At 28.6% G+C, this 12,799-nt stretch overlaps 1 protein-coding gene across 2 annotated transcripts in view; it reads right to left on the bottom strand.

The window, feature by feature from the left end:
- The window catches only part of LOC129751755 (ecdysone-induced protein 78C), a 122,280-nt gene that overhangs the window by 28,171 nt on the left and 81,310 nt on the right, over positions 1–12,799 (bottom strand). For both annotated transcript variants that reach the window (XM_055747447.1, XM_055747446.1), the window contains one exon: positions 7,616–7,882. In XM_055747447.1, the coding sequence (XP_055603422.1) occupies positions 7,616–7,882 (267 nt within the window). The remainder of the gene's footprint in view (positions 1–7,615; positions 7,883–12,799) is intronic.

Here is a 12,799-nt window from a genome sequence, read left to right as displayed (position 1 = left end):
CAGTTTTGATAATGATCATTCTAATGAAACATAATTTGTTACTTGCTTACTGGGCGTTGATTAAATCAGACCAATTTGACTTCTAAGCGTTTTTTTCTGTTTTCCAGCACGGGATGAAAACAAGTGGTTTTAGTGCTTTTTACAATGAAAAAATGAATATTTTTGAAATTTTTAGCTATATTTTCAACTGTGTTTTTCGTTCTTCACTCAAACCCGATCGGAAGATGTAAATATTATGCATTCTAATAATAATTTAGGACTAAGTAAATAGAAAATCGATGTACCATGTTGATAATCGGTCTGTAGTCATGAAAAATGGTGCAACAAAATCCAGGGTAAAACATGTGGTTTTGTTTACATCTTACCGAACAGCACCTTGAGGGTAGGGCAATTTGTCCCAAATTCGATGACAGAAAATTTAAATCGGATATTTCAAATTTGATAAATTTTCCGTTTAACATATAAAAACAATTTACAGAAGTTTTTCATCACATGATAATGATGAATATATTCCTTAAACAACCAATAAAACCAATGATGAAGATGTTTAAAGCAATCACCTTGGGATAAAAACATATTTCATTTGATTACTTTTTACAATACAAATGATGAATAGCCAACATAACATTGAATTTGATTGTTATTCGCGTTTAATTGAATCTGGTAATTATTTTTATTCAAATTAAAGGGTATTGATTTAAATAACTCATTTGTGTAAGAAGAATTCACCAAAAACTTCGCAAATCTTCATAATTTATCAAAATATAGTCGTTTGCGTTTTACCCCGCAAGGGCATTTTGAGTCACACACATTGGATGAAAAAAGAAAGAATTTTCAACACAAAGAAACAAAAACATCAAAAAGAAAATTTTCGGTGGATAAATGAATCCAGCTGTGTTAATTGATGTTTAAGGAATAGATTAGATAAAAATTTATGTTAAAAACATGCGAACAAAAATTCGCCTGTACGTCCATGTATTAACAGACAACCTGGCATATGTTTTCTCATGTTTTCAACGTTAATTTTAATCTAATCTATTCTCTAAATTTCAATTTTACCAGTTGGATTCATTTCTTAGCTTAGCTTAGCTTGATTGACTACTCACATCCACCTTTAATCATTGAACTTGAAATGCAATATTAAACATTTTTAAAATCAATTATCCTTCGTAAACTTTTTAATATTATTTCTTATAATCTTACTTAAAACAAAAGCATTTCGAACTCCATGATCGCAGGCGTGGCTCAGTAGAACGAGTTCCACATCGCCAATGGTTGCTACTCCGTGATTGACCGAGGCCATCAATTTTGTCCAGAGGTCAAAAGAATAATGTCTGGGATTGACAGCACATTCACAATGAACAAAACTGATGCTCTCTCTTTAAACATCAATAACGGCGCCGGCCACGTCCTAGTAGTCAATGGATAGAAGGAAAATAGAGAAAAGGGATTGAAAGATTCATAACTCATGCTTTAGGACCGAGGTCACCTCTGCATCCTAGCAAAACAATTTTGGGTTGGAAATGGGTGGAAGGATATCATTAGGAGACACTTTTGACTAGTGCGATCTTATATTTTGCATCCTATTCTTCTGGTCTTCCTGTATTATTTACATTATTATTTCTATTCTATTGTTTTTTAAAAAATTATTCCATTAATTCAAGAGATTTTCGAAAATTTCTACTGATATTTTTCAAGTATTATTATGATAGACTTTTTCTTGAAGAAGTTTTTTTCTCTCTTATAAGTTCTACGATTCTTATGGTTCTACGATGAAGTTAAAGACAGTATGGCATTATTACAAAAAAGATGTAATACTATCCCGTTTTCGTAGAATTTTGCAATGATTATTTAGGTTTAAAAGGCTAGCTTGTTTTCTATAAGTTGATTCCTATTTTAAACTAGAATTCCTAACATGACTATAATGATATATATTTATTGAGAAGATTTCAGAATTGGTTATAATCGTTTTCACTCGTTATAACAAAAACAAAACAATATTGATTTTTTAGAACAAAATAAAAAAAATATCCTACATTTGATGAAGATACTTAGATATTTGCATGAATTTATTAATTATCTTTGCCTGACATTGTTATATTAATTTAGTTAGACTTAAATTTAGTAAAATATGATAATAATAATATTTAATATATATATGCTATAAAATTCAGAAAGCAAGTTTTTCCCAATATTCATTCACTTTAAAATTTAAAATTTCAACCCCTATTGAGAAAAACCCTCATGTCTATAAACCCAATTTTCAAAAAAAATCTGAATAAGCATTTTCAATAATTTCATTAAAAAGTCCTGTAAATTTGCGTCAATTTAAAATTACTTGAGAAAAATTAAAGGACATTACTAATCTTATCATATTTTCCAATTCATACTTAAAAATTCAAAATGTAAGATATCGATGTGAAAAAAATAATTTTGGAAAAACGTATGCAATCTTAAAATTTTGTGGAATCTGTGAATATTTATAAAATTCTATGTTCTATGACAAAGATTCTGTGATGGAAATTTGCTCAAAATTCTTTGAAATTATAGATTTATCTGTAACTGTAACACGTTATTTGAGAGAAATATTTCAAGTCCTACATGTAAACGGCGAATTTAATATCGTGTAGAAAACGTTTCTGAAATAACAAGTTTATTTCAAAATTGTTTCAAAAATTTGAAACTCATGAATATTTCCATCATTGTATACTTGACTAATTAAGTTGAAAAAAGTGTGTAAAAGGCAATTGAACTTAGATTCTGTCCAAAAATTAAGTTTAAAAATCATTTAGAAACAACTTAAACGATATTTCCATATTACATACATACTTCTTAAAAATTAAAAATACCGTGAAGATAAGGTTTCGTATGCAGTAGAGTGTTAAAATATTCTTTTTTCAAATATTCCCGGAATACCGGTAAAAGAAACGTAGGATTTCTCGATTCCCGGGAACGTTAAATTGGTCGGGACACTCCAATGAAAAGTAAACAGCATTTAAGAAACGAAAGTAATAAAATGGAACGGGCTCACCAAAAATGTTAAAAAGATGCAAATTGTAGATCTGGAAGTCAGCCTGTAAAAACTGGTCCTGGATTCCACGGGAGAGTACACTTTTAGAAGGCTCCGAAGGTGTGTCACTAATTTTACCAGTTGGATTCATTTCTCCACAAAAACAAAGTTTCGCTGACTGAATGTTTCAGTCAAGTCCCGTCTCTAGGTAACAGTGTAAAAAAGAAAATTTTCTCTTATCAATATTTCTGTTAGAATTTGATTACATAAAATTTAGTATGGGAGAGTGGGGAATCTTGGGCCACTTTTTTTCGTTGTTCCATAACTTCTTTATTATAAAAGATAAAATGAAAATAAAATATGGTATAATTTTCTACATTTTCAAAGTATCATAAGGTATTTTTTTATAATTTTTAATAAGTTTTTTTCCCCAAATCCTGACTGATTGAAAAAAAGCAATATTTTTTGGATTTTGAAAAATGGTGGGGAATCGTGGGCCACCTAATCCAAATTGACCAAATAACATGCAAAGTTTGTGAGTTGACCCAAAACTGTGATTTCCTAATTCATTTCGTTATTTTAAAGCAATTTCAGATGATGAAATAAAAAAGAAAGCTGTGTATGATCGCATAGATTCGATAACCTGACTCGCGAACGTTTTGGCAAAATTTCTTATATAGGATGGACAAAATATTTTTCATAACTCTTCATTTGGCATAAGAAAACTTCACAGATAGGAAAAAAGTATTTTAAGTTCTGAATGTGTATAAAAACATAAAAATATAGGTGGTTCAAGATGTGTGGCCCACGATTCCCCACAAGCTATGATTTGCAAATTGGTTGCGTTTGAGTGACTTATTGACGTTTCATCAAAAATTCCTTTTTCACGTGAAAGATCATGACAAAACTAAGATCATAAGAGTATGAGCATATTTTTTTTATGCACTTTAGGTTGCCCAACGATGAAATTAGCGGGTGTTTTATTAATTATGTAAGTAAATTTTTCTAACTTTTTTTAGCTTGTTAAATAAAAGAAGCATATGATGCGTAATTCAGTCAACAACATATAGAAATATATGCTCACGCAAAGCGACGGCGATGACAGTTGGTTTGAGATTTTTATCTCAACACACATCTGAGATATCAAAAGTGGCCCACGTTTCCCCATGGCCCACGATACCCCACTCTCCCCTACAATAACGCTGGATGTGCAAATGGAATGTTTATGAAACATTTCAGACAAAATCTTAAAATTTGTTTTCTTTTTCAGAGCCTTAAGCTGATGCGTAAATTTGGTTATGAGTTCTGTTGTTTTTGTTTTTAATTAATACGCTCTTCAATGGAATTACGACACTTATGGAAGTTTGGCGGCTTGTAACTTTTTGCGAGTGTATCCAAATAAAGAAAACTATTCTTCACCCCTCAATCTTAAATTTTGCATCATTACTTGTTTTATAGAGCCACAATTAAAGCCCAGACAAAAAAAAACTCGCTAAAAATCGCTAAATCTCTCTTTTTTTTTAATAATTCTTTATTTGAAACGGCTCATACCTTAAGGTTTTAAGGAGCCAAACTCGTTTTTGTTTTTACATTGTTTGCTTAGCTTAACACTTTGAGTTTAAAGAAAAAGATGATAGAAAGTGAAATATAGGATTAAAGGCGCAGATCGATAGCTTTAAGGTAGAAGTAGATTTCGAACATGTAGTCCAAATCTAGCACAGCTAGCACATCCCTCACTGGAACGTTAGGTGGTTTTCCTCGGGCCCGAAGGGAATCTATTAAATTCATTCTGGCGACAAGATGGACCTCACACGACCAGACAATATGCTCGATGTCATGGTAACCTTGGCCACAACTACACAAATTGCTGCCAGCAATGTCAAAACGATAGAGTACCGCGTCTAAGGAATAATGATTGGACATGAGACGGGAAAATATACGAATAAAATCCCGACTCAGGTTCAATCTATTAAACCAGGGTTTAAGGCTTACCTTTGGGATAATCGAGTGGAGCCACCGACCCAACTCATCCTCGTCCCATTTGCGCTGCCAGTTGACAAGAGAATTTCTTCTAACCAAAAAATAAAACTCGTTGAAGACGATCTCACGCTGATACGTGTCACCTTCCGTCGCCCCCACCTTTGCCAGAGAGTCTGCCTTCTCATTACCCACTATCGAGCAATGAGAGGGAACCCAAACAAAGGTGACAGAAAAACGAAGTCTTGCTAAAGCACTCAAAATATCCCGTATCTTCTCAAGGAAGTACGGCGAGTGCTTTCCCGGTCTTATCGAGCGTATTGCTTCAACAGAGCTGAGACTATCTGTTACGATGTAAAGCTTAGTTCTTTTAGAAATGGGACATTTTCATTTGCTAATAGCTCGTTAACTAGTTATTGGATATTAAAAACTTTGACAGCATTTTGTTGCCTGTAAAAAATACTATTCGACCTATTTTTTTCAAAATTTAAACTTTACGCGTTTTTGAGATATGTACGATGCAAGAGAAAAAGAAAAAAATTATTTTGCACAGTTTCCTTTAAAATACGTCATTATCAAATTGATAGCTGAAAAAACCGTTGATTATTCAAAGAATTACTGAGTTTTTGTGGTGGATAAGTATGCAAACACTGTAAATAATGTCCACAAAGTTCAAATCAAGCATTGGAGTGAAGCACATGATCGGCAACAACGGTTAAGGGTCATCAAGGAAGTCAAGTCTCATACCAGCATTTTTAATTTTTAATAAACGAAAAACTAAGGGTAGATCGCTGAAATGTCCAAAACAATTTTCTCCGATAAGCTGATAGTGTTGCCTAGTGATGACTCATTGAAATCCAACCTCAAACATATATTTTTTTATAGTTCCAAAACGCTTAAGCTGTAAAACCGGTACCGGAAAAAAAACGTACAAAAATGTGGTCAAAAATAATCAAATTTGTTCATTTCGGAACAACTGTATCCACTAAAATGCTTCCAGTTTCCAGTTTCCAGAGAAGTATTGGACCAAAAAGTATCAAAAATTGAAGAAGGAGGGTGAAGCCACCTGAAATATAGATTTTACGAAGTATAAGTTGGAGAAACTGATCAATACCATGACTGAAAAAAGTGTGCGCCGGCCAATGGGAGATACCAAGAATAAAGTAGAAATTTCTTTAACCAAAAACGGTAAATATTTTTTTTCAAATTTTTCCATAAAAGATCATAACATTACCTTATTTTTCTTCAAAGAAAGTATTTCGTTTAAACGAATGGTTTTTTAGATACAGGCATTCGTAACTGTCCCATTTCTAAAAGAACTAAGCTTTAGTAGTATCCTGCATGCTGTGACGCAATGCTGTCCAAAGCCCAAAATATTGCTGCTAACTCTGCTATATACACAGAGCATGGTGACTGGAGCTTATAAGATGCGCTGAAGATTTCGTTGAATACTCCAAATCCCGTTGATTCCTCTATAAGTAATCCATCGGTAAAGTACATATATATCTCTCTTGTTTCTTAACCGATTTTTACTAAATTTATAGTTTTGGAAACTTTGAGCTACAATACTTCAGTTTTCCGCTATTCAAAGTCTAAGAAAAAAGTACCGAAAAAACATGCTTCGGAAAAAAGACTGTAGATCAGCTGAGGAATGCAAAAAACAATTCTCTTAGTTTTCAAGAAAGCTGTAAAACCATACTTTTCAATCAATGAACCGTCAACATCTTCAAGTCACATCAGATAAACTTCGAAAAGTGGATTGGAAAGTTGACGTTATTTGGCACATTTTTGCATTTTAAGATCGTCAAAATACAAAAGAATCCAGTTTCATCTTAATAGAAGATGGTAAACAGCTATTGTAAAATTAATGGTAAAAAATCCGAATTACTTTTTTCCTTATTCCGATGTTGGTTCCACGAAATACACCATTCAAACCTAATCGTTGCGACTGAAAGACCTGAGTTGAAGTTGGGCTTGCTAAATTAGTCCGGAACTGTCTCTGATCATTCAGTTGTATACCTTAAATATTTTCGAAATGAAATAAATTTCATTTGAGATTAATTCTGGAGGAATTATGGATCTACAATGTCGGAAAGGTTTTCTTTGTCTTAAGTGAGACTCTTCTTAAATTTATGAGTCTGGACTCCAGTTCCGTGAGGTGAAAAACATGTGCAATCCGAAAGATTACTTACTAACTATCTTGGCACATCTGCACAGCAGCATCGAGTGAATGCAGGCAGAGCATAGAGGCTCTGCAGAAAATCTATGTTGAAACATGAACCGGAATCTCATATGTATCTTAGTCGGTATGTTCACATCGGAAGAGCAACGGGAACATAAAAGTATTAAGCAACTGGAAAAGCGAGTGGGAACTCGTTTCTTGGGACGATTATCTCATCCAGGGTGCATGGGTTTTACCATGCCTACGAAGTTGATTACAGCTGATCAAAACTGAAAGTTTGTACTGTATATGGAATTTTTTTTTCTGATTCAGTGACATCTTCCGAATTTTTTTTTTTTTTTGTTTTTAAGATTGAATTATGAATTATTTTCAGAGATTCAATACACAAGATTCCAAATTCAAGACTGAAAGTCAAGACTGAAAACCTTAATCTATGAAATACTTACAATCTCGACTCATCCCGACGGCGAGACACTTCTTGAAGCGGCAATACTGACAGCGGTTCCGGTTGAGCCGTATCACCAGACACTTGCCATCGCGCAGACACCGGTACTCGATCTGCTTCTGGATGCTGCGCCGGAAGAATCCTTTGCAGCCTTCACACGAGGTCACCCCGTAATGGTAGCCGGAAGCCTTATCCCCACAGACCTTACACGCGACGAACGTTTTGTTCGAGGTGGTCGAGCTGGCATCCGAGGCGGAACAGGGCGGATCTGGAAAAGAATTTAGAAAAAAAAATCATGAGCTATTTTTTGGAATAGAAAATCTTAGTTTACAGAGCCAATAAAATATTTTCTGGAGCTGTTTTTGCTTCTTAGGCTAATTAATTTTTAATGGGCTTATTGATTTTACATTCATTATTCAGAGTGTCTCATTTATTCGTTTCACATGTTCCTCTCGAAAATTTCTTCTATATTTTCGTTGACACAGAGACTTGCTAATAGAAAAGAGCGTGTCTCATAAGCTGATACCGTTTGTTCCTTTTCTAGGATAAATCTATCTATCGAGTCTAGTGGAATTTACTTTTTCAATTTTGTTTGATCTTATTGTCAGTTTTTCTCAAACCAATTCTAAAATACACCAAGGTTTTTTTTACACTGATATACGTACCGCGTAAAAAACCGTGCAAAAAAAACCTTGGTGTACTTTCTTCAGGTTGAAAAATTTGTTTGTTGTCCATTTATTAAAATATCAATGAAAACTGACAAAACCGCAAAGATTTAAATGAATGATCAATGAAAATTCAAAGTTAATAAAAAAAGCTGTTAATGAAACTCTTCAACTAAGCTTTAGTGAAATTTTAGGCAAATCTTGAACAACCCTGCGCAAATTTTACTGTTATTTATGTAATTCTCAATTAGGGTGTCAGCAAAAATGAAAAGTCGAATTTCAAAAATCTACTATGCACATTTCGTTGTTTGACCCAAAAATTTGACGTGTAACAAATTTCACCTCAACAGAACTTGATTTTTTAGAGGTGCTTCAAAACGCTTAATATTTCGATTTGTTGGCCTTTGTGAGGTGATAAGGAGGGAACTGAAGAAAATCAAAAAAATACAAATTTCAGTTTTGATGCCAAATCACATGCAAATTCATAAAACGTCGATTCATAAATGATCGAAACCCACAAAATATAAAATAAAAACATAAATTACAAAATTAAAAAAATACAATAATTACCAAAATTACAAAAACTACAAAAATTACAAAAATTATAAAAATTACAAAAATTACAAAAATTACAAAAATTACAAAAATTACAAAAATTACAAAAATTACAAAAATTACAAAAATTACAAAAATTACAAAAATTACAAAAATTACAAAAATTACAAAAATTACAAGAATAACAACAATTACAAAAATAACAAAAATTACAAAAATTACAAAAATTACAAGAATAACAACAATTACAAAAATAACAAAAATTACAAAAATTACAAAAAATTCAAAATTTACAAAAATTACAAAATTTAAAAAAAAATTACAAAAATTACAAAAATTAAAAAAAAATACAAAAATTACCAAGATTACAAAAACTACAAAATCTACAAAAATTACAACAATTGCAAAAATTACAAAAATTATAAAAATTACAAAAATTACAAAAATTACAAAAGTTACAAAAATTACAAAAATTGCAAAAATTACAAAAATTACAAAAATTACAAAAATTACAAAAATTACAAAAATTACAAAAATTACAAAAATTACAAAAATTACAAAAATTACAAAAATAACAAAAATTACAAAAATTACAAAAATTACAAAAATTACAAAAATTACAAAAATTACAAAAATTACAAAAATTACAAAAATTACAAAAATTACAAAAATTACAAAAATTACAAAAATTACAAAAATTACAAAAATTACAAAAATTACAAAAATTACAAAAATTACAAAAATTACAAAAATTACAAAAATTACAAAAATTACAAAAATTACAAAAATTACAAAAATTACAAAAATTATAAAAATTACAAAAATTACAAAAATTACAAAAATTACAAAAATTACAAAAATTACAAAAATTACAAAAATTACAAAAATTACAAAAATTACAAAAATTACAAAAATTACAAAAATTACAAAAATTACAAAATTTACAAAAATTACAAAAATTACAAAAATTACAAAAATTACAAAAATTACAAAAATTACAAAAATTACAAAAATTACAAAAATTACAAAAATTACAAAAATTACAAAAATTACAAAAATTACAAAAATTACAAAAATTACAAAAATTACAAATATTACAAAAATTACAAAAATTACAAAAATTACAAAAATTACAAAAATTACAAAAATTACAAAAATTACAAAAATTACAAAAATTACAAAAATTACAAAAATTACAAAAATTACAAAAATTACAAAAATTACAAAAATTACAAAAATTACAAAAATTACAAAAATTACAAAAATTACAAAAATTACAAAAATTACAAAAATTACAAAAATTACAAAAATTACAAAAATTACAAAATTACAAAAATTACAAAAATTACAAAAATTACAAAAATTACAAAAATTACAAAAATTACAAAAATTACAAAAATTACAAAAATTACAAAAATAACAAAAATTACAAAAATTACAAAAATTACAAAAATTACAAAAATTACAAAAATTACAAAAATTACAAAAATTACAAAAATTACAAAAATTACAAAAATTACAAAAATTACAAAAATTACAAAAATTACAAAAATTACAAAAATTACAAAAATTACAAAAATTACTAAAATTGCAAAAATTACAAAAATTACAAAAATTACAAAAGTTACAAAAACTACAAAAATAACAAAATTTACAAAAATTATTAAAATTACAAAAATTATAAAAATTACAAAAATTACAAAAATTACAAAAATTACAAAAATTACCAAAATTACAAAACTACAAAAATTACAAAAACTACAAAAATTAAAAATTTACAAAAATTACAAAAATTACAAAAGTTACAAACATTACAAAAATTACAAAAATTACAAACATTACAAACATTACAAAAATTACAAAAATTACAAAAATTACAAAAATTACAAAAATCACTAAAATTGCAAAAATTACAAAAATTACAAAAATTACAAAAATTACAAAAATTACAAAAATTACAAAAATAACAAAAATTACAAAAATTACAAAAATTACAAAAATTACAAAAGTTACAAAAACTACAAAAATTACAAAATTTACAAAAATTATAAAAATTACAAAAATTACAAAAATTACAAAAATTACAAAAATTACAAAAACTACAAAAATTACAAAAATTTCAAAAATTAAAAATTTACAAAAATTACAAAAATTACAAAAGTTACAGACATTACAAAAATTACAAAAATTACAAACATTACAAAAATTACAAAAATTACAAAAATTACAAAAATTACAAAAATTACAAAAATTACAAAAATTACAAAAATTACAAAAATTACAAAAATTACAAAAATTACAAAAATTACAAAAATTACAAAAATTACAAAAATTACAAAAATTACAAAAATTACAAAAATTACAAAAATTACAAAAATTACAAAAATTACAAAAATTACAAAAATTACAAAAATTACAAAAATTACAAAAATTACAAAAATTACAAAAATTACAAAAATTACAAAAATTACAAAAATTACAAAAATTACAAAAATTACAAAAAATGCAAGAATTACAAAAAATGCAAGAATGACAACAATTTAAAAATTACAAAAATTTCAAAAATTACAAATTACTTAAAAATTTAGATTTATATTAATTGCATAAAAAGCATTACTATTGTTTTGTTTGTTTATTTTTTGTTTGATTCTGAATATGGATGCATGATTTCTGAATTAAAGATCTCAAGCTTAGTTTTGTAAGTAGTTAGTTTTTACATTTTGAAATTTAATTTTTAGTCCGATTTCAAAGCTTGAAATCTCAAACTTACACTAGAATCTTTAAAAAAAAATCATCTGCATTTTCAGTTCACCTTGAATGTATGATTGAAGTCTTTATACAGATAACTTTATTTGACATTCCTAATTTTGAGTTCTGAACCAATTCTGTATTCAGAATCTAAATTTGAAATATCTGAACCTGAATTTCTTAACAAATTTTCCTATATCAAGTCTGAACCCAAAATTTGGATTTTGATATTGGAACTTCGAACAATTCTAACATTCGATCTAAAAGTGAACATTGAAGAATGGAAATACGCATAAAGTTTTCCCATTTCGTATTTTCATCAAAGAAATACAATTAACGTCTATGTCAAATTTTTAACACAAGTTTACTCTTGAGGGGGGTTCGAAATTCAAAATCAGCTAGGAATGGTAACAAAACAAAAAATGCACAATAAATGAACAAATTGATTTCTTAAACCATTTTCTTTTGAAGGATTTTCAACGACTATCAGTCTCAGATTTTTTAAATAAAAATGACTGTAGTTAAAAACAGTGGTTTTTATAAAAAAAAATCTGAGACTGATAGCCGTTGAAATTCCTCAAAAAATCTACCATAACAGTCGCTCCCTTCATAAATAAAATCATTTTCTTACTCATGTATGACCATTACAAATGATAGAAAAAAATAACAAGTTTAACAGATACGATTAAAAATAAATCAGATTCAACGTTTTCAATTATTACTATTTCCGATAAATTATAGATAAATAATTCAAAGTGATGATCCTTATTCTAAACTAGAAATATGCAAGAAAATACATTTTTTGCAGTCTACTTTACAAATTTGAAATCAATATTTCAGAAGCAGCAGAAATAGAGTGCGAAGTAGCAGAAGTAGAAAGCTTCGGACATAAAAATCAGTGCACCGAATAAGAGTACACTGAATTCTTTTTTTAAACGATCTTGTTTTACAAGGTTTTATTTTGAACGATTTTCTCGAAATAAGACGATATTCGAACATGTCAAAAACAAGGTCTAGACATTCCTGCTTTTTCCAAACCACTCTTGGATGGTAAATTGATTCGGAATGTGGCTTCCCGACAGAAACATGGGCCGGAATGACCACTTAGAGACTCTGCGGAAGTTCCGGAACAACCGTGGCTTAAAACAGATCAATCCAAAACTAATCTTTGAACTTCCCGATTTCACTAAAATCCCCTCAGAAAGGTCTACCTGGTT

This window comes from Uranotaenia lowii, chromosome 3 (genome assembly GCF_029784155.1).
Source record: "Uranotaenia lowii strain MFRU-FL chromosome 3, ASM2978415v1, whole genome shotgun sequence".
Taxonomy (NCBI): Eukaryota; Metazoa; Arthropoda; class Insecta; order Diptera; family Culicidae; genus Uranotaenia; species Uranotaenia lowii.
This window is presented reverse-complemented; position numbering and strand designations above follow the sequence as displayed.